This window comes from Corapipo altera, unplaced genomic scaffold (genome assembly GCF_003945725.1).
Source record: "Corapipo altera isolate COAL_440 unplaced genomic scaffold, ASM394572v1 0, whole genome shotgun sequence".
Taxonomy (NCBI): Eukaryota; Metazoa; Chordata; class Aves; order Passeriformes; family Pipridae; genus Corapipo; species Corapipo altera.
The window spans coordinates 26,830,366-26,852,455 of NW_020884872.1; the positions used below are offsets into that span (position 1 = coordinate 26,830,366).

At 42.7% G+C, this 22,090-nt stretch overlaps 1 protein-coding gene across 1 annotated transcript in view; it reads right to left on the bottom strand.

Moving 5' to 3' along the window:
- SH3RF3 (SH3 domain containing ring finger 3) overlaps positions 1-21,965 on the bottom strand; it is a 252,167-nt gene extending 230,202 nt beyond the window's left edge. Inside the window, exon 1 of the mRNA XM_027640927.1 lies at positions 21,534-21,965. Coding sequence (XP_027496728.1) covers positions 21,534-21,929 — 396 coding nt within the window. The 5' untranslated portion in view covers positions 21,930-21,965. The remainder of the gene's footprint in view (positions 1-21,533) is intronic.
- Between the last annotated feature and the right edge of the window lie 125 nt (positions 21,966-22,090).

The window sequence follows — 22,090 nt, forward strand, 5'->3', positions numbered from 1 at the left end:
TGCAGCTCTTCATGTCAGCAAAGATCTACCTAAAATAAGGTGGGGGAGGGAGGGACTGTCTAATTGAGCAATTTGACCTCAAAAACAACTCCAAGGGTTGCAAAAAGGTAAGATAGCACCAATTTGCCCAGGCATGTGCTGAGGCTTTCTGGGAACCAGCTGCTCTTCAAAGTCATGGGAGGAAGCACCTCACAAAATGCCAGCTTGTGACACTTTTAAAATATGGGGTTTGCAGTGTTCAGATTCCCACAGCTGGAGTGATGGTACTGGGTAGGGCATAGCTCAGCATACCCTGGCACTAAAAACCCCCATGTGTTGGGCTGACATGATCCATCATGTCAAATGGAGTCGAAGCTGGGTAGGGGGGCCTTTCCTGGATATCTGGGTTTACTGTACCAGCATTTTTCCATGCTATCCTAGGGAACAATAAACACTAGCAGGGCTTATCCTGCTTCTTCTGTTTTCTTTGAGTTTTGACCTTATATTTAATTAAAAAATGCTGGTAAGTGACTTGTAGCCTCTGCTGAATCAGGCCATTGGGAGTCAGGTGGTTTGTGGATCTTTCCAGAATGACTTTTTATTGCAGTTGTCTCACAATAGAGAAGGCTGAAGGCAATGACCGTGTGGTTCCATTCATGTATATAGTGTTGGCAAACATAGGCCAAGAGTACTCTACTGCATTATCCCGCTTTTAAGAGGGTCATGTGAATTAGTAGAAGGCACTAAAAGTGATCAGGGTCCTGCTGGGTCACAGTGTGCCATCCCTGAGGAAGGAGCAGTCTGTAAGACCATCCGGTGCACCACACTGCACCATGCTACTCGCTGGCAATAAACACCAGGCATCCTGCAAAGCAAATTTCCAAGTAAGTCATCTGGTTAAAGCAAGGCTTTAGGTTGGGACTTTTTCCTAAAAATGACCATGAATTGGCTCAAAATACTATGCAAGATGGTCAAAAGAGGCAGCTAAATGTGTCTGTGAACGAGGGCACCTGCAGTGAACAAGATAACTGGGGAGACAAGGAAGAAGTACCGCAGGGTCACATATAGTTAAGCCAATTTCAGGGACAGAGAAACACGTTAGCAATCTGCAGAGAAGGCAAGGGACACAGAAGCAGTGGCTCAAGCAAATGCTTCCATGCCTGAACAGTTGGTGCCCAGTGCAGGCTTGTACTGCAGAGAGGTTGTTCCCTGCTTGCACAGATGAGAAACAAAATTTAGTGAAAGGCACTCCCAGAGATGGGGGACTAGAACGACACTGCAGATGTTTGGTTCACCAAGATAACACCACCCTTCCTCCCCTTTCACCACCCCCACAGGACAGCAGCACAGCAAGGGGCTGGCAGCAGGACACGCGTCGAGCCAGTGACAATCTCAAGTGTGCAGAAATGACTGATGACTGCCCGTAGGGGGTTACTGCTGGCCCACACTTAAATGAGTTGTCATTTAAGGAGCAGACACTCTAAGTCCCATCGCCTGCATCTTGCCTTTCCCCTGCACATCCAGAACACAATCCTTCTGTTCATCATCCTCCACCCGTTGCCAGCTGTAAAAGTTTAGTGTTCCTATTTCTAACACAACCCTAATGTAAGCACAGGCAGTAAAAACCAAAGTGCTAAAACCAGTTCCTCTATTTTTACATTTGTTTCAGGCTGGAATTCACTCAGTTTGCTAAGCATATGGTTTTCGGGACTCACCAGTCCTGCAGGGCTCACAGGACTCATCAAACCTGAAACTGAAGAGAATAGTTGCTTCTGAATTCTGCAGCGTGCTTATGTTGTCCTATAAATCCCTGTCTTCACTCCCCAGCTCCCCATCAGGAGCCAGGATTTTTTCACACCTGCAGCACTTAGGACATTAAGACACATCTACAGCAATCATTATTGTGGGATGGCAAGGAAGGCATGGGTGAAAGAGGACTCATGGGTGAAAGAACAGTTTTGACATTTTTTTTCTGTAAATGCAGCAAACCAGTTATTTTGCTAGATGCAGAATCTGGTAGGCGAAATCACCGTGTTGATATTTAAAAATAACCTTTACACTTTCCAACCAGAACTGTCACTTCATATCTCCATTTCTTATGAATATTTCAGGAAGTAAGTCACATATAATTAAAGATGCCTATGACATTTGTAATGCTCACGCTCCCTGCAACAGCTGACAAAGAGCAGTAACCCCAAGATTACATTGTATAGTCCTGCTTTTCCCAGCTCCTTCAGTTCCTCTCATATGAATTAGTCAAGTGGAAGACTTCAGCTGTTTTCTTAAACAGTTCCTGATAGGAGGATGTAAGTCACCGCTCTGCCTTGTGCTAAATAGATGCAGACAGGTACAGCCCGAACAGAGTTCAGTAGCTACTCGGAGGAAATTATCTCTAACCTCAAGTTAGCCCTTTATTTCTGCAGAGGACACATCAGACACATTTTTAATTGTGAACACAGTACTAGAGTTAACCACAGGCAAAACTGCTGTAACAGAGATTTAACACAAGTATGCATTTAAAGCCTCTGTTGAAGTAGGGCCTTAAGTGAATACCTCACCTGGGAATGGGGAATTATCGGCACAATACCTTCATCTATAACAGGCCACTGGGAACTGCTTTCAAAATTGGTTCTGAAATACTCTTGTTTTCAACATCCTATTATCAACTCTATTTGTGAAGCAATGGAATTAATTTAGAGAAATGGCTCAGCAAACAGATGGACTGTGTGTCATTTCTGGGCTCTTTCAAGACTCGTTTCCTTCCTGTATTTTGAGAAAACTCACCAATACCAAAGGGAACAGTAGTTATGAACCCCATATGCTTTGAATACATAAAACACCTATATTCAAGTCCTAAAGCTGTTTGGCAAGCCCTTCTTACTTCTGTTTCTGAGGAAAACTGCAATGTAAGACTTGGTGACCTCTTTGTTTATAATATTCATCCATTCAATACTACTTGCAAACTGACTGCTTGCTTTGATGGTTTATGATGAGCCTTGCCAAGTTAAACAAAGGACTCCCTGCTATTAATCTGCTCTCCTGATTTCTCTCTTATTTGGCTGAACCTGTTTGACAAACAACTATAATGGCTATAAATACTTCAGATTAACTCACAGTAGCCCCAAAGCAAAGGCCAAGCTATAAATTTTCAGGACAAGCGATAATTTCCAAAGTCTAAAGGAAATAAAGACTCTCACAGCTAAGTGGCTGAAGTGTTTTCACTTTCCAACTCGGCTTCCAATTGCTTATAGCACAGATATGAACATTAAAACACACACCCAATCAAGAAAAAGCATTCTTTAAAGATTAACAAAGAGCGGTGCAACTCCTAACAATGGAAGAACAACAGGTTTACAGTTTTAAGGACTGCTTAATTCTGAAGCCACTGTCTTCATTGCCATGACCTGGCACAGTCTCTGTTGCACTCATGTGCTGTTCAATACCTCACTTTATGTTCCCGATCAGCTGGCGGCAGGGGAGCAGGGAGTTTGGACTAGGTGTTCTCTAGAGGTCCCTGACAACCTCAAACAGCCCGTGATTCTGTGATCTACCAGCAATGTGCAGGGACACACTCTTCATACGTGAGGCAGGTCAGCTGCATTTCTAGCCTTTTTTCAGTACTTCTTTACAGGTCTCTCTTAAGGACCCTTTTGGCTGTTTGCATCCTACCAAGTTTGCATGTTCTTTAATGCTCCCACAAGTCCTGGTCCCCCCACCCACAACCTGGCTGGCTAAAAACCCAGGGCATGTTACCTCCTCCTTCCAATCCTTCATATAAATGCATCTCATAGGAAGTAGTGAATGTGGATAACCCCATCATTTATTCTTAACTCATTTATAGGGCTTTAATGCATTAAATAAGCTCATAGTAGAAGATAATTTTAGAAATTTTATTAATATGCATTGCAGCTTAGCAAAGGTATGTGTGAAGTTACAGTTTGTATATGTGCAGATCAACTTTACTTACTTCATTTGGAAATGCGACAATCAAAACATGATTCACAAGAAAGAAATGAGCCAGGGCCTTTCCACTGGCAAATAGCAGAAAACCAGATTGATCACAAGCACCCAAAAGAAAGATGTACATGTCTTGTACAGAAGGAGCAATAGAGTCTTCATATTACCTACAGATGAATCTGTCTTAGCAGACAATTTTCTATCAGTAACACTGGTTATTTTTAAGGTTAAAATAGCAAAGTTTTATATTAAATTAAAATAACAAAACAAAGGTTCACTGAGGCAGTGAGTTAAAGTGAGACCAAAGTTTCCTTCTTAATAGACTGACCCCTTGCTATCAAACTTCAAAGGATAATACAGCTCCTGAATCAAAACATTTATATTCTTCCCTATTTGCTTTTCTTGTTGTTACAGGAGCTGCTTGCCAGATGGTAGTTAGCAGATGAGGAGTTTCCAATGATGTGGTTTCTTTGGACTTGTATTGCTCATGTGCATGATATTTAAGGCCTACTGGTTCAGTAAATAACTTCTGGGTGGCAAATCCTAACCCTTTCAGAGGGACAGGTGACAACCCCATCAAGAGCACCACCAAAGGAAACCTGAGACAGCTGCAGTAGCAGAGGGACTTATTCCCTCCTGACTTTTCTGGGAGGATTGCAACAGGAGAGGGCAGTGCAGGCACAGTTGAATGTCTCCCAGGAAATGATTAATTATAGGTTTCAAGGAGAGAAACTACCCTGGTGTCCCTTCTTCTGGGTTCTCTAGACGACTGTGTACTCCATGGGTGGAGTTTACTCCGGACAAGTACTGATTTATAGCAGTTGTATTTTTACTAAACAACAATATCTATTATGAGGAAAGAAACTGATTTTTTTTAGGGTTTCTCCTTTTCCATTCAAATTCATAGAGCAAGTTTTCAGAAGAACTTGTAAGAACCTACAAGAAATAGATTGAGCTTCGACACAAACTCTTGTCTTGCCTTCCCCTCTTGTGCCCCCCCTATTTTATCTGTTGCAGTAGGTACCAAAAATGAGAATCACGTTTCAAATTCTCAGACCTTCCTCAGAAAAATAAAGTGGTTTCTATTTCAAGCCTTTCAGGAAGGCCAGGAAAGAAATAGTTAAAAATAAAATTATATTAAGGTCAGCAGAGACAGCATCATGATTTCCATGTTTTCCATATTCTCCAGATATGGAATGATTTCTTCTAACAATACAGAACAAAATACTGTTTAGCAAGAGAAGTAAATTGAGGCTGTTTTTCATCTTTTTCCTTTGCCAACACAATGGAGCTGTCAGTAATAGAACGCTGAATGTGTTAATTTTCACACATTAACCCTTTGAGCCCTCTAAATATAAGCAGTATTTTTGACTCACAGAAAAAGTACATTTTAAACTCCTGAAAAAATGGAGAACAGAAATTTTAATTAAAGTTCTCCTTGTACACATGCACATATAACCCTCCCTTTAGCAAAGAAAAGCCCTTTCAAAATTAAAGTTATCATGCTGAAATAATTAGTGTAACTCCTGGAAAAAATGCATAATCTTTGCATACCAAATGCCAAAAATGTCTAAATGAACTATGTTTAATAAACGTTACATTTCTCTTTGAGTACATAAACTCAGTTAATCATGCACTGATAGGTAAAAAATATTTTTAAAGCTTTAGGTATTGCAACTTAAGCATTTTAAATGTGACCCGCATCCTGGTCTTTGCGGGTCCCTGAAGGTTTCAAATCTTCCCTCCTCAGGACACAACCCAGCAGGAATAACTTAGAAAAGACCAGGAATCTCAGATCAACAGCACTTTTCCGCAGCCGCCAGGACTGTATGCCATCCTGCTGCTCTTACATGAATCACCAAGTGCACTCGTCTGCACCTCTGAAGGGCCGGCACAAATGTGCTGCTGCCGGCAGCTGCAGGGTACTGACTGCTGCTCTGTTCTGGGGCAAGGGTGGTACTTTTCATAGGTGCCTTGGCTGGCTGTATGTTCATGCTGCATGAGTCCCACCAAACTGATTATCTGTCCTCAGTGCTTGGCATGAGACTGATTCCTTACTTCAGGGTATCAATATTTTGGTGTGCAGAGAAAGAATTTACAAGAGGAAATATGGAAAGTGCTAGACCCTATGTCTGTGCTTTTGAGGCCCCCTTTTTCAAGCCTGTCTGCTTATCAGGCTCACTTAAAATAAAATCTCAGTCTCTCTCAACACCCAAAAGAGTGCAGCAAAAATTGTTAACATCATTATTTGTTTAGCATACTTAGCAAGATTTAAATGTACTCAAAAAAAACCAACCTTGACTTCAAAGTTACCATGGATGCATGATTCTGCATAGGTGAAGTAAAGACCCAAATGTAAGAGCAACAGGATTTCCTCCAGACTTCTACATCACCACTCTTCCATCCAGGAACCAGCTACGTTCAAACTGTGGTTCACAACATACACAGCCACGATCAAAGGATAATGCAAAATCCTTCATGCCAGTTCAGGCATGTGTTGATCCATGACATCCACCTGTTCCTAACCTCTCCTCCCAAAATTCCGAGTGCACTTGAAGCCCAGCAGCAATGGTCCTCAGCCATAACTACAGCTCCTCTACAAGGTCTTCTACTTTGAGAGACTGGTCCTCGTGTAGCCAGTCACTTTAACAGACATATGTCATCTTTAGAAATAATAATAAAAGCAAGTTATGAGCATGGTTGTACCATTTAGCAGCTAAGTATTTAGCAGCTCTATGTAAAAGTAGCCACTATCAGCCAGTGAAAGCAAATTAATTATTTAGATATATTTATCGGATTTATAGGTCAACTGAAGCTAAAGCTAGTTAATTGAAATCCTGATAACAGATTGAAGCCTGTGCTAGATCCTATACTGTGAAATGCAAAGTCTTTATTAAATAAAGCCATTAAGAAGGATGATAATCCCTGTGGCCTTAAATATGAATAAGGTACAATGTAAATAATAAAAGGCAAAAATCCAATTTTCATGCAGTGAACTTTCAAATGCTCTGCTGTTTCCATTAAATTACCTTTTATTCAACATATTGTAATGGCATTGAGGGCACATCAGGATTCCTTGTAATACAGTTATTGTTCAGCATAAAAACTGTTTTTTAACTTGAAGCAGAAAAGTGAAATATTTTATTTGGCTTCTCATATGTCAAATGACATGAAAATTGAGAACAAAAGCTTCATAGATGCAACAGAAGAGAAAATAAAGGAAAAAATAAACACATGCAAACAAAAAAGACTCAGAATGTGAAGACAAAAGAAAGAAACAGGGTACATAATAGTAGTTTTCCAATTAATTTTACAGCAATTTAATACTAGGAAATAGAACAGAAAAATAATTTCAGTAACTATCGTGACTAAACTTGGATACAGGCCAAGTGGAGCTGTACCACGCAGCAAACGAGGTGAAACTCATCAAAGTTCTTTACCCAGAAGAAAATCTGGTGTGAAATGTCTGTCACGCTTCTTACAAACACGAGGGTGATGACAAGAGCTTGAGTGCATCAAATGTCACAACAGCACAGTGTTCCAGTCTGGAGGCGTGTGATCACTCCCTGGTTCTGCTGTGTTGGTGGTAGGTCACTTTGGATGTGTTTTAAACTTCTCATCCACAAAGGAAGCACTGATATTGACTGTTTTCTCTAAAGAATTCTGTGGAGTTAAGAAACATAAACTAAAGATACTTTTGTTTACTGAAGAACTGGCAACATAAGGTCAAGAATTTACTACTATTGTTCAGAAAAACAACACCCTTATTGCAAAATTTAAACAATCTATTAAAGATGAGACTACCCTTGTTATGAATGTCAAACGATTTTTCCACTATAAGCTTTTCTGCAAATCAAAAGAATTCCTCCAGCAAAGTCGTGATGGAATACAGATAAGAGAATGACTCCATTTTTATTCAATTCTGTATTCAATTTGGAAGCACTATACCTAAAGAAACCCTTCAGCACAAAAATGCAATTTACCTTGTGGCATCTTCATACTGCATCAAGATGTTTAAAGAATCAAGAGTAGAGATGTCAACTAACATTGTGCAACCTCACAAAACACATAGACATGCATTTTACAATATTTACTTTTCACTGTCCGTAGCTGTGTCTGCCACATCCTATTTCCTGTGCCCATTCTCTGGTCTTAGTCAAAGAATCACATAATGGTTTGGGATGGAACAGATCTTCAAAGATCATATAGCTTCGACCCCCCTGCCATGGACAGGGACACCTTCCAGTAGACCAGGTTGCTCAGGGCCCCATCTAACCTGGCCTTAAACATTTCCAGGGATGTGGCATCCACAACTTCTCTGGGCAGCCTGTTCCAGCATCTCATCAACCCTCATAGTAAAGAATTTGTTCCTTACATCTAATTTAAATCCACCCTTGTCCTATCACTACAGGCCCTGGTAAAAAAAATCTGAATATATCTTTCTTATATGCCCCTTTTAGGTACTGGAAGGCTTTAATAATGTGTCCTTGGGGCCTTCTCTTCTACAGGTTGAAGAACCCCAAGTCTCTCAGTCTGTGGTGTGGTGTTCCAGCCCTCCTCTGAACCCACACTAACAGGTCTTGTACGGGGCACCCCAGAGCTGGACACAGTACTCAAGGTGGGGTCTCACAAGAGCGAACCAGAGGGGCAGAATGACCTCCCTCAACCTGCTGGTCATGCTTCTTTTGATGCAGGCCAGGACATGGTTGACTTTCTGGGTTGCAAGTACCCATTGCCAGCTCACGTCCAGCTTTTCATCCACTGGTATCTTTAAGTCCTTCTTGGCAGAGTGGTTCTCAGTCCATTTGTAGCCCAGTCTGTAGTGATAGTGGTGGTTGCTAGACATGCAAAACCTTGCACTTGGCCTGGTTGAACTTCATGAGATTCACATGGGCCCACTCCTTAAAACTGTCATGGTCCCTCTTGGTAGCATCCCTTCCCTCAATCATATCAACAGCACCACTTGACATGAGGTGGTATCAGCAAACTTTCCAAGGGTTCACTCAATCCCACTGTCTATGTTATTAATAAGATATTGAACAGTACTGGTCCCTATCAAGAAGCCTAAGTAATACCACATGTTGCTGATCTCTGCTTGAACATTGACCATTAATTTGGTCCTCCTCTGCTCCAATGCTGCTCACATGCAAAATGGGTAGGGAGCATCTGGAGTTGCTCAGAAGCAGTTCCGCACCACAGGCTGTCTGCTGCCCCATGCAGGGGGATCTTGAGACAAAGGGGTGATGGCAATGGGGCAGAGATAATGTCAAGGGATCATAGCGGTGATGGCAATGGGGACATCTGACCTGCTGCTGCCCAGGCAGCTGTAAGTGGCAGAGAGCACTGGCAGCATGGGACCACAGGGACACAGAGTGGGCCATGGGGGTTTCCTGGGCTGTCACCTCCCATCAAGCCTGAGTGGAAACACAACACATCTTTCCATGCCTCAAAGGGAGAAACAACAAAAGCCCTCCAGGGCCTGAACCCATGGGTAACATGGTGATGGGGCCACAGCCTCCATGTGAGACTTTCGGTACTGGCAAAATTGTTCCCTTTTGCTTCTTGCATGTGCAAAGAAAGCAAGCACATGAAATACAAGGGAAAAAGCAAATCTATTCATGGCATGCAGATCAGAAAATAGTTACACCTGACAAACCTACAATGAAGTAATACAAGGACTCCATCAGTGCAAACCATTATCTTGAACAATATTTGCTCCAGGTCAGTGAAGCAAAGGTATTTGAATGACGTTTCTCGAGCTTTTCTTCCTAGGAAAGAGACTATTGCCTTCCAGCAACACTCTCAAAAATGGCTCTATTGAGGTGCTACGATGTTGCTACTTACTACAGTAGTGATTTCTCACACCTCCCACCAAACTGAGTCAGAGTCCTAAAGAGCAGATCTGCCAAGTAGCAGATTACTCACATTCCTTCATTAATTACTGAAAAAAGCCACAAAAACCAAAGCGGTGTTTATTTGAAGCTCATTCAGACAAAGCTACTAAACAGCTTGGATACTGAACAGTACAATGGTCAGGATCTACCCATACTATTACTTTCTTGAGTCTGCAGCTACATGACATCAAAAAGTGAAATATCACTATAGAGGTATCTTTTAATGTTCTTTTAAACTCTTCAGGGAAGGAAAAAAAACAACCAAAAAACCCCAAAGCAACACATTGTTTTACTTGAGATTCATTCTGGTCTTTATCTACTTGCTGCCTGTTGCACTGAGTTTACACACTAATGAGACAATTTCAGACTGACCACAGTCTTCACTCAGCATTTGGCTTCTATTTAGTTCACCAGCACTGAACAGGAATCACTTATTCAGTGAACTGGCATCACTAAGCGAAACCTCTAAGTCATGAGTTGACTCATTAAAGAAGCACATGTTCATCAAAAGCATCAGATCAGTTGAGGAACCTCAACTCCATCCAGTTTCCTGCTATCTCTCATTTTAAATGTGAGCTCAGACTCTTTTAACCCCAGCACCTGTACCAACAAAAAGTTTCCCTCCGATAGCTATGGATAGTAATAAATGAAACAGCTTCTCCTACATCCAAGATCCTATAAAAACCCGCCCACTTTCATCACAATTTTCATTACCAGATGAATTCATTCTGAAGTGACTAAATTAAAAAGAAGAAAGGCCTCTCTGACAGGGCAGTATCCTAGTGCAGAAACTACCCACCTCTGCAACAGTGGTATCACTGAGAGAATCACAGAATCACCAAGGTTGGATGAGATCTTCAAGATGATTTAGTCTAAGCATAAACCCAGCACCACCATAATCACCCTTAAAATATATTCCCAAATGACACATTCAGATGCCTCTTGAACACTTCCAGAGATGGTGACCACATCACCTTCCTGGGCAACTCCAATGCCTAACCACTTCCAGTGAAAATTTTTTTTCAAATATCTGAACCTCTCCTGGTAAAACTAAGGTCATTCCCTCTCATCCTTTCACTTGAGAATGGCAGAATTTAAACTTCTATTTTGTATGAAATCTAACTGACAAAAAGCCAAAACATATAAAGGAGGTTGGAATAAATGGAATATCTCCTGGAATTTTTAAGCCTCATTTGATGAAATTTGATGAAAAACAAAGAACTACGAAGAATTGAAGAACATCATCCATTGGAAACATCCCCTCTTCTCCTCCATAATGTGCCCCTTTTATTGTCACCTCTGTGCACCCTGAATTCTCCTCCCATGTTCATGGGCAGGACACTGCTTTGATACTCTTCACATGGGCCACCACCTGCTTAGAAAACAGAAGCCAGGGATGAGTGAGAGATGACCATTCAACCCTGGCTGTTGAGTTTTTGTTTGTTAATAAGCACAAAATTACCTCTCCCTGGCTGAACAATATTATCACAGATGCTGGAACCTACACAGCCCCTTCTTTAAAGTGCACTGAATTATTTTTAACAGTAGTGACCACCATGAAAATATACACTCAGATAAAAGTGATTCGGACTGCATATAAAAGGAAGTCCTGTATTCATCAAAAGAACCAATAAAACCCCAGCTAGGAAAAAAATAAATATTCCTTTCTGCAATATAGATCAAAGGTACCATATTTTCCTTTAGAAAATAATTTACTGATTATTAAAAAAGGTGTGATTGGTTCAGATTTTACATTGCTGCATGACTGTGAAACATAAATAATCAAATGTTTTCCACTATGATCTAACACCAGGATTACCTATAAGCAGAAGAGAATAAGTAAAAAAATTTCATCTCATGGTTGTCAGCTATTATTTTACTGTACTTTATGACGCACGTGCATAACTGTATTCTCTAAGGGTTTTTCATTATTTTGTTTTAGAAAGAAAGTATGCGAATGAATAAGGATCTCCACAAAAAAACTCTTGGCTGAAATGCAAGATGCTCTGGACTGAACTCAAAGCCATCCTCGCCTGCCTCTTCCACATTGCTGCACCCTCCCCACATAGAGCTGGCCAAGGAGCAGCAGCCCCGGCACTGATGCATCCTGCCCACTCAACGTGCTGCAGCCCACACTTCTGCCAGGAAAGCCTGTGCTATTTCTAAGTCTCATCTCATGACATTTTAGCACAAAATCACTAGTCAGCTCGGCAGTGACAATCAGAAGAGCCCAACACAAGAAGTCTCAGCATCCTCAAGTGACAGGTGCCTTGCAGCAGGCTGGTACCTATTCCCCTGCCTCCTCTCCAGCCAATCCCTTGCTGGACATCCCTTCTCCCGCACACAACAAGCACAGATATGTATTTTTGGGGTGCAAGAGGAGGCTGTGTGTGTGCACCCCTATGATCCCTCAAAGACGCATACTCCAACATGGGAGGTCATCCTGGGCACACGTCCAGAGATGCAGCAGGACCAGCCACTGTGCCATGACACAACATACACCCATGTCTGGCACACAGGACAATAATGCACAGTTTACTGAAATGGATATGGGCATGAGAAGAACACATGAAACAGGCCTTTCTGGCAAAAAAATATACATTCAGGGAGATATATATATTACACTTATATACATATATTTGTGTGTGTCTAATTTACAGAAAAATAAATGTTAAGTCAGTTAAAACACAATCGATCAAAACAAAACCTTCCTTCTACTTCCTTCTAATTCATTCTATTTTACTGCGTTAAAATAATTACAAATTCATAAATTATTACTGTTACTGGAAATTAAAATGTATTGATTTGCTTATAAGGATGACAATATTGCAAAGCTCATACAAGCTGCAATAAAAGCATTTCAAAACACATATGAAGGCAGCCAATAAAGAGGTAGCCTGCTAAAAACTGGTTCAAAATTAAATTAGAAATTTAAAAGTAAATTCATAAAATTATGTCTTTTTATAGTAACTCACAGAGGAGTTTTTGATTTGAATTATCCTGAAATTAATCCACAAATAAACATGTTCAATAATATTTACTGAAATGATAATTTGGGAAAGTAAATACGATAGTGCCTCTGTTTGGCTGATTTCTTGGCTGTTGTGCAGGAGGCAATCAGAAGGCAGCACAGCAAACACAGCAGCGTCCCCTTCGTTTGGTTAGGACCACAATATCTTTACCCAAAATCCATCCACAACTGCACAGTCAATATTTTAGATTTCTCTTTCCCTCTAACCATCTTGCACCTAAACCCACTTTAATGATACATCAACTGCAGCAATTAATGAACCTTTGTGCAGAAAGGGAAAGACTGTAACAGCTTAATGAGACAGTAATACATATTAAAATCAATATTATTCAGATTATGTGTCTATTCTAGTCTTCCTTCTGAAAATAACTGAGACTGTAGGAGAAATGATCATTAGCATTTCGATAACAATCTTGCCAGCCTTCTGTTACAATACTTTGTCTTTAGAGTAAAACTGGGATTTGTTATCTCATGCAAGCAGACCATTCTAAAATTAGCAATGGCAAATTCATATTGGTTTGGATCAGATCTTTAAAAAACTTGGAAAAAAAAATTAATGCTAACCTGCCTGAATAATCAGACTCTCATGCCTGGTGCTGTAGCAGCAGAAACACACTCTAAGCATTGACTAAGAAGCAACCTCTTCTCAACAAACACCATTTTTGTGCAGAGAAAGGCACTCTTGAACCATATACAGCATTAGTTTCACTTGTCTGATAAATCACATTCCTGCTGACAGCCAACACAAGGGACAAATTCCTCCCTACCACAAATCCTTAAGGTATCTTCAAAACAAAATGAGGCTGAATGCCACAAAGCAGGAAAGGGTTTTGTACCTTTGTCCCATCGCCACTGTGAGCAGACAAAAATTCCCCAGCATTCCTGAGTCGAATTATATTATGCAAACACTACGGGGAAAGAAAACAGTTCCATCTCTCTCTTTTTTTAATTAGTGAATCCCACAGCCTTCCCTCTCCTGGCACCCAGTGCTGTGAAACAGACAGCTAAGCCTTCCTGTTTCCAAAGCAGGACAAGATGAAGAGCTGCTGCAGAAACAGCTTTACAGCATTCATGAGGACATGCATCCCCCAGAAACTCCTGCCCTCCATCAGCTACATGCAAACAGATCAGTCGCACCAAAAATCCCAACCACTCTGACCAAGAAGCCAAACTTCAGCAGGGGTTAAGCCATGCTTTGAAACTGCCACAAAACAGTTATAAGACAAACCCCACTGTGGTTTTCACTATTTAACCCCTCAATAGCTGACCCTGCAGATGTGGATGACTGAGCACAGTGCCAAGTCCTTCTGGTGACCCACAGAAGAGGGGCAGCAGAGAGGTACAGCTCCATCAGCTCCTTTGGGCAGATATTCACCTGCCCACTGCCTGAGTTCACAGGTGACCCCAGCGCGCAGCAAATTCTGTGGAACCACTGGAAGTTATGCTTAAAAGACTGGGCAGAAAGTGCTCTTGATTCCAGATGTTTTACATTTTTCTCTGTGTTTTTGAAAACAAAATATCTTTTTAACACAAAAAGTAATATTCCCTCCTTCTGTTCTTCCCCTGAACTAAGAGGCATCTCATGTACACATATCATTAAATTAATGTTTATTCTTTCTAACCAAATAAAAATGTTCAAATTACATACAATGACAATGAGATTAAATTATTAGGTACATGCCCTGGAGTTTTTTAAAAGCTATTCAAACAATTTTAAAGGCTTTTCAGCAACATGAGCAAAACTTACCACAAAGAGGAGGTAACAAGTTTAACATTACTGCTGAGGAAGATGGTACCAGCACCAAGCAAGTAAAACTAGCACATCCGGAATCCCCCCACCACCCCGTACAGTCAGGAAAAGGCACGGCTCAAGCTGTCAGAGGAATCCAAACTGGCAGAAGAAAGAGGATATGGGGCTGGTAAACGGGGAGAACCTGTTCCCAGGCCCATCTGCATGATGCATTAGAAAGAAATTTTTCTCATTTTTTTAACTCTTCCCTTTTTTTTTTTCTTTTGCATAATGGTCAGACCAGTAACTTTCCAGCCAAAGTATCAGTATGCTCCATGCAAGACACTTCTATCACCAGAAGCAGTTTGGTTTGGTGCAAGACTAGGGATAAATAGGTAGCTTTCAGCTGGCACTGTATTTCCACATCGCTCCCTCCCCAGCTGCAGAAGCACAGCTGCTGTGGGAGCTGGGCAAGGCCAGGGTCATGCAGCTTTCTCAAATCCTGTAGTTTATCTTTGTCCAGGCTCTCATGTCTTATTAGAACTAATCTTGGGTTCTTCTCATGACAGCTTACCCCAGATTGGGAAAACCTGTTGTAAAATATCAGATTTTAACAAGACCATATTGAAAATGCTTGCAAAAATTCAGCTTGATATGTGATGAGTGAAGCTGAAACTGCGTGCATCCTGAGCTGTTTTGGTCTGCAGAAGTCACAAATTCCCTGAACACTGAATGAATCCAGTGCTGTAGAGGTCAGCAATTACAATGTTGCAATGCTTAAAGACATCAATCAGAGTGAAATATTAGTTATAATGCCTTCTGAAGCTCAAGGAAAGGCTTCTAAGAGTAATCTACGACTTCAAAAGAAAGTGGCATCCCACAGTCAAAGATATGTACAGGTAGGTTACTGTAGTGCAAAAAGGAACTATGGTTTTTATCAGAAATTTAAGCAGTGCTTCTTAACAGAAACAGTATGAAATATTGAACAGAACAGTGAAATTAGAAGGGACAGTATAAATACAACAGTGCAAAACTCAAGAAGTACCCAGATAAACTTTTCAACTTGAAACTCTAATGGGATTGTTAACCTAAAATTATGAGACAGCAGACAAAAATAACTCTATACTGTAAGAAAATACCTTCCTAGAGAAAAAAATCCTCCATGGCATAAATAAAATATTGTTGTAGCATTTTATGTGGCAGCTTATTGATCGCATGGACACAGTTTTGTCTAGAAAGAGCACACATAGCCTCCCCCTGACCTGCAAGTACACGCACCCAGCATTAACAGCCACTGCCTGAAGCCAGTCTGACCTGTTGGGCACCCAGCCAGCACCAGGAGTCTGCCTGAACATGAACTGATAAGATTAGAAACAAGGAATACAGTGTACTGTTACAGCCCATACACAGCACACATCACTGCATCCCTGCACCGACGCTCCCTGCAAATAAAGTGCAGCATCTCTGCCAAACCCTATTCAATGGCAGAAAACAACCGTCGTAGCTTCAGCGTATACAAATGGTGCTTTTTAATCTCCCCAAATCCTAGCCTCTTTAGTAATAAATCTGTGTTTGTAGGGCAACATCCTTCTGAAGATTGAGAAGCACCTGAGGGTGGGTGAGCACTACTGGGACAAGTTTTCAGCTGGGAAATGTGAAGCTTGGAAAGTTCATTCAGTTTGTCAGCATGTTCTGCATGTGCCTTAAAACCACAGCAGCACTATCTTCCCGAAGAGCAAACAGCAGAGATTTAGGGGAGGCAGGCAAAAATTGCCAGGGTTAGAACGTGCACAAGATTTTTAGGGCTGAGTCAAGCAAGCCTATCCATCTGCCTTTGAGTAACCAGCTACCAAACATGGGCACATCCTAAGCATTACCAGTTTTCATCATGAATCATTCAGAAGGGTGACGTGCAGGGATTAAACTTAGCATTCACATTTGACATCAACAGGAGTCCCACAGAGGCATGTCACGCTGACATAAACTAACAGGGAGGGTGTAGGGCTAGTGGCACAAAGCCCTCTCCACTGCCCCATGACTTTTTTAGGTGTGACTAAGCCACTGCTGGCCATTTTAATCCAGAAGAAGTAGTTCACTGTCAATACTGGCATGCTTTGGTCCCATCAGGTCCATCATGCAATTTTCTAGTTTGCAAGTAAGAAGGTAACATCACCACCCAAAGATGAGTGAAAATACTCTGTTTCTCGAAAACATAATGGACATGAAGATAATACCTGCAAATAGCACATTTTCTGAAAAATGTAAGAGTTCAGAATGATGAATTTTTCTGATGCAGCCCCTCAGCAATCCCCTCTCCTACGCTCACTCACTTCTGTGAAGACAGTTTCAATTGCTGGGGTTTTAAATACTCTTGGCTGTATTTTTCACAATACCCTTTAGTATGGTAGTTAATCTCCTGTGTCAAAACACATTTTTAGCCATCTGCCAGACAAAAAAAAAAAATCCTCAAGATCAGAACCTTTGACATATGGAACATCATTCCTTTTTGCATGGCTTTCTGACAAAGTTCAGGTACTGACCAGCCAAACTATGGCATCAGAAGCAAATAAATCAGCAAGAATGAACAAAAGTAAGGTAAATCCATGGGTCTATGTACATGGCATGCTGCTGAATGGCACTCCTGTCTGTGCAAATTCAACCATTAAAAAGCCAAGTTGAAGAGTCTCCTCTGCCAAAGTGTGTCCCCTACACAATCCACTGCTGCTGTAATATACATAAATGCATATAAACACCAGACTCCATCTGCTTCCTCTTGTGTAACTCAGGGTGGGATCTTTACCTGATAGACAATGTATCCAAGAAGGAAAGAAACATAGTGGTGGAGAAAAACTGCGAGATCTACTCATGTTTAATCCACTGTAACCAGTCTAGGACAAGGCAAGACTCTTACAAAAAATGTAAGAAATGTCTCTTTTGGAGAATTTCTACAAACAGAGCAGCTGAAAAGCCTATATAGCAAATTAGCATTGCTCCCTCTGCTTGCAAAACTTACGTGAAGCCAAGGGCTAGCAAATGGCAGCTTTCCATCTGAAACACTGAAATAGCTCTGCAAAGCTGATACATGGGAGAAGCATCCAGTGCAACACAGGGGAGCGGAGCCCATCCGTCACTTCACTCAAGCATGCTGACACATCATTTTCCTTACGTGCACATCTTACTCTCCACTGTTACCTATAACCCCATCTGGTAACATACCACATGTCTATCCATCACTTTGGCCATGTTTTCTCCTCTGGGAAAAAGGAGAGACATGTTTTGTTTTTCTAGGTTGTTTCTTTTTCATGCAAATGTAGTTCTCAGTTTGTATTACGAGCAAGCAAGTAATAAGCACTGCATCTGGAGTTTAAGACTCCTGGTTCAGGAGGAAATTACTAAAGACTTGCATGCATTTAGCTGGCTATTAGATCTTGTGAATTGCTGAAAAAAAAAGTTATAAACTGCAATAATTGTTAAATAAAAACCCAAACACCACACTCAGTAAAGAAGGTGGATTTACCATAATGCCCCAACAATGCCATTTACTTTGACAGAACCTGAATTCCCCAAGCAATTCGACAGTGGTAATGGAAACAGAGGAGCCAATAAATTATAACCTTGTGTGTAATGCGCCTACCATTATAAACCACTCTTAGCCTCCTGCTCTATTCCCTGGGGGGAGCACACAGTTGTTAGATTTCCTTTCCTTCATTCTTCCAGGGTGCTCTTTCAGCACTCGGACTCTTTTATAATGTCTAATACCATACTCTGCATTTACACAGCAGCTTTAATGTGAACATCTCAAAATATGCTATACCATTCAGAAAATGACTATGTTTTTTACAGGCTAAAACAGAGGCACTGGGTCACTAACTGGCTTACCAAATGTCACATGCCATTATATATCAACAGAATCCCAAACACTGTTAAAGCATGTATTAGTAGGTACGCACCACTTCCAGATCTCTCATACTGAAGATGTATACCACATATCTTAAAACACCTCCAGGATTTCAGTAGTGTTTCTGAAGGACAGTCTTGGACAACTTTACGAGCAGCACCAGTGCCAGTTCATTCCCAGCTCAGACCCTCTCATATTGACTTTTAGCAGTCTGAATAAACCAAGTCTGTGATAAACTACAGGAAAAGAAAAAACAGAGACCTAATAAAGAAACACAACCCCCCCCGAGTTTTTCCAAAGTGATAAACAACATTTGCTGATTTTAGAAAATGCCATCTATGCAAAGAAGACTTCTCCAAAGTATAAGGTGCAGAAGTAAAACGCAGGCATGATAGCAACACAGGGCCTGACCCTGCTCTGTCTTCTAAGGTTAATTAAAACTCTCGCAGAAACAGATCCCTGGTGTGATTCTAACATATCAGCCCAAGGATCTCAGCAAGACTGAAAGTCTGATAGAAGTGACCTTGGCTCTCTGCCATTACACTTCACAATTAGCAGTTTCCTTCCTAACCAGAAAGCTCATAATGGTATGTCCCATTTTACATACTGCATTACCTAAAATGAAAGGTATTAATTAGTAAAATAGTGTAATTTGCATTTAAGCCCCAGGCAGCAAATCTACAGCAATTTCTGAAATTTATATATATATATATATATATGTGTGTGTCTGTGTGTGTGTGTGTATTAGAAAGAATCACTTCCACTCTCTTCAAAGCAGCTGAGCTGTCAAAGACCAGTGTAAGAGAGAAAGGGATGCAATTCTGCTCTTCCGTATCAACCTCAAAAAGCCTGATTCTAGCCTGGATTTTACCATCTATTGTTTAGTTCAAAGAGAGGTTCTGCACTCTTGTCTCCAGGACTGCTCAGCAATCAGCTGTATCAGCAGCTCCAAGGAGGATTATTCTCCCCTGCTGCTTTTTTTAAAAGCAGATTAGTTCAGACTTTCTTTCACTGTAATGAACCTTGTAAGGATCAAGCACATTGCATTGATTTCCAGGATAAAATTGTGCCATCAGTCAAAAGGCCAAGCAAACAGTTTCACAGACCCACTCTGTCCCAGCAGACTCACCACTCCAGAATCACCCATTAACCCCAGCAAAGAGAAAGGAATTGCAGTTGTTAACCATAAAAGCCAAAATGTAATTCTCAGGTCATGGAACTTTGCTTTCTGTCAAATTCAGATGGGTAACAACCCTCACAGAAACAGAACTGACGATGTTCACCAAAGTGCTATTCAATCAAAGCCAGAAAATGATACAATGCAATGTGCTTTTACTTACTACATGATATCTGCAATAATGGGTAGGGAAGTGACTTCTTAAAAGCCTGCCAATTTATGGTAAAATAATGAAAACTCAACTTCCCTAAAAATTTGCAAATAACTTTCCGCATCAAGCATTTCCTTTCATTCACACCCTCCTGTAATATCCAAGTTTGACTAGGATTTAAAGACTTGATAACCAGAGATTGTCTTCTTGTTGGATGATCACAAAAGCCTGGTCAGGGTGCAAGACCCTGCCCCAGCAACATGAACACTGCAGGTGTAATAAACAGAGCCTGCCTCCCACAGGAGAAAACCTACCTGAACTTCAAACTAGACTGTGGGACATCGTACTTTAAACTACCTATTGAGTGCAAACTTCCCTTTTTGGAGTGGAGAAAATCAAAAAGACAGGAGTTGTCTGTTGTGATGAAGCTGCAGCACGAAGTTTAGCTGAAAAACAACCAAAAAAGTAGAGGGCAGAATCCCATTGCCTTCCTTCTTTAAATTGGACAAATCATTATGAAATACCTGATGCTCATTGAAGACTACAGCTCAACAATAAAGGATCTACCCTTCCAGAAGTATTGCCAAGCATATTTCACTTCAGACTCCAAAACTGAATTTTATGGAACAATGTATGGCATTTGCCATCATTTCCTGTAGCAAAATTTCAAACACTAGTACAGGTCTATTCATTTCTCTCAGAAAAAAAAAATTAATTGAAAAATTTACTCTAGCACTACGACCTCACAAGGAATCTCTGCATTGACCTTTCCAAATCAAAAGCCTGTAAACTAAACTACAGCTCAAGCGGATTTTGGGAAAGATCAAAGGCAACTAAACATATCCAGTGTATATATATGGCATTAGAAGTAAGATGAAGTTCACAGTCTTAAGTATCTCCATTGCAAATTCTCCTGAAGGGGTCTAATAGCAAATTTTATGATATCGAATTAAACGGTAATACAGAACACTGGGAGAAACTGACCTTGTCCCCTCTGAGCCAATGAAACCCCTGCCATGGATTTTAAAGGGCGCTAGATCGGGCACTTGACTGCACAGTTAAAAAAATAAAATGCATATGCTGCAGTAGTTCGATAAATCACACACCTTATACATAAAAACGAAATTATGTTCACTTGGGAGGGGAAGTTTCAGCTTCAAACCCCACTCCGTTCCAGCTGTCAGGAGGGCTCTGTGTGGCTCTGACCGCACCGGCAGAGCCCCAGGAGCTGAGCGTGAAACTCGGGCGTGCGAGGAACGCGCCGGGACGGGATCGGCCGAGCGTTCTTACCACCTTCCCCTCTCCAGGCTGCGCGAGGGTGGGAGCCAGCTCCTGCCCGCACCTGACAGGCACCTGGCGCAGCCCGACACGCCGGATAAAAGCGCCTTCGAGGCACTCTGGTTCATAACACCGAGAGCAAGTCCGGCTCTGCTACACCGGGGGCGGCCCTGGGGCCCGTCGGTGCGGCAGCTGTCCCGGCCACTCCCGCCGCCAGCGGCCGCCCGGAGCACTTTGAGGACATCCCTGGCCGAGCCTCCCATCGCTAGATCGAGGGGGGGACCGCAATCGCCGGCCGCAAGTCCGAGGGGCGGCGCCCGTCCGGAGCCCCGCGGGCACACAGCCCCCGCCGCCCGCAGGACATCCCGGCGGCACACCGGGAACCCGCGCACGCCCGGCCGCGCTCCCCCGGCACGCCCGGCCCCGGCCCGGCACCCACCTTTCCCAGCAGGGCGCTGCGGCTGGCGGCAGCCAGCTCCCGCAGGCTGGCGGCGGCCGAGGCGGCGGCGGCGGCGACGGCGCTGGGAGCGGCGGCGGGCTGGGGGTACGTGGGGGCCGCGGTGCTGGGGCTGCCGCTGGCGCCCCCGGCGGCGCGGGGCCGCTGCCGGATGCCGTCTAGGAGGCGGACGAGGAGGATGTTAGCGGGTAGCTCGTCCACGCCGCAGCCCACCAGGATGCGGCACTCGGGGCAGCGCAGCTCGTGGCGGGAGCTGACGATGCTCTCCAGACAGCGGCGGCAGAAGGTGTGCTGGCACGGCAGCACCTTGGCCGTGGTGTCCAGACGCTCTAGGCACACGGAGCACTCCAGCAGGTCCAGCAGCGACGACTCGTCCATCGCCGCCGCCGGCTCCCGCTCCGCCGCCGCTCCGCTACCGCTCCACCGCCCCCTCGCCTCCGCCTCCGCCCCCGCCCCGCCGCCGCCGCCGCCTCCGCCTCCCCTCCGCGGGGCAGCGCAGGGCCCCGACGCCCCTAGGGCCGCCGCGGCCGGCGGCGGCG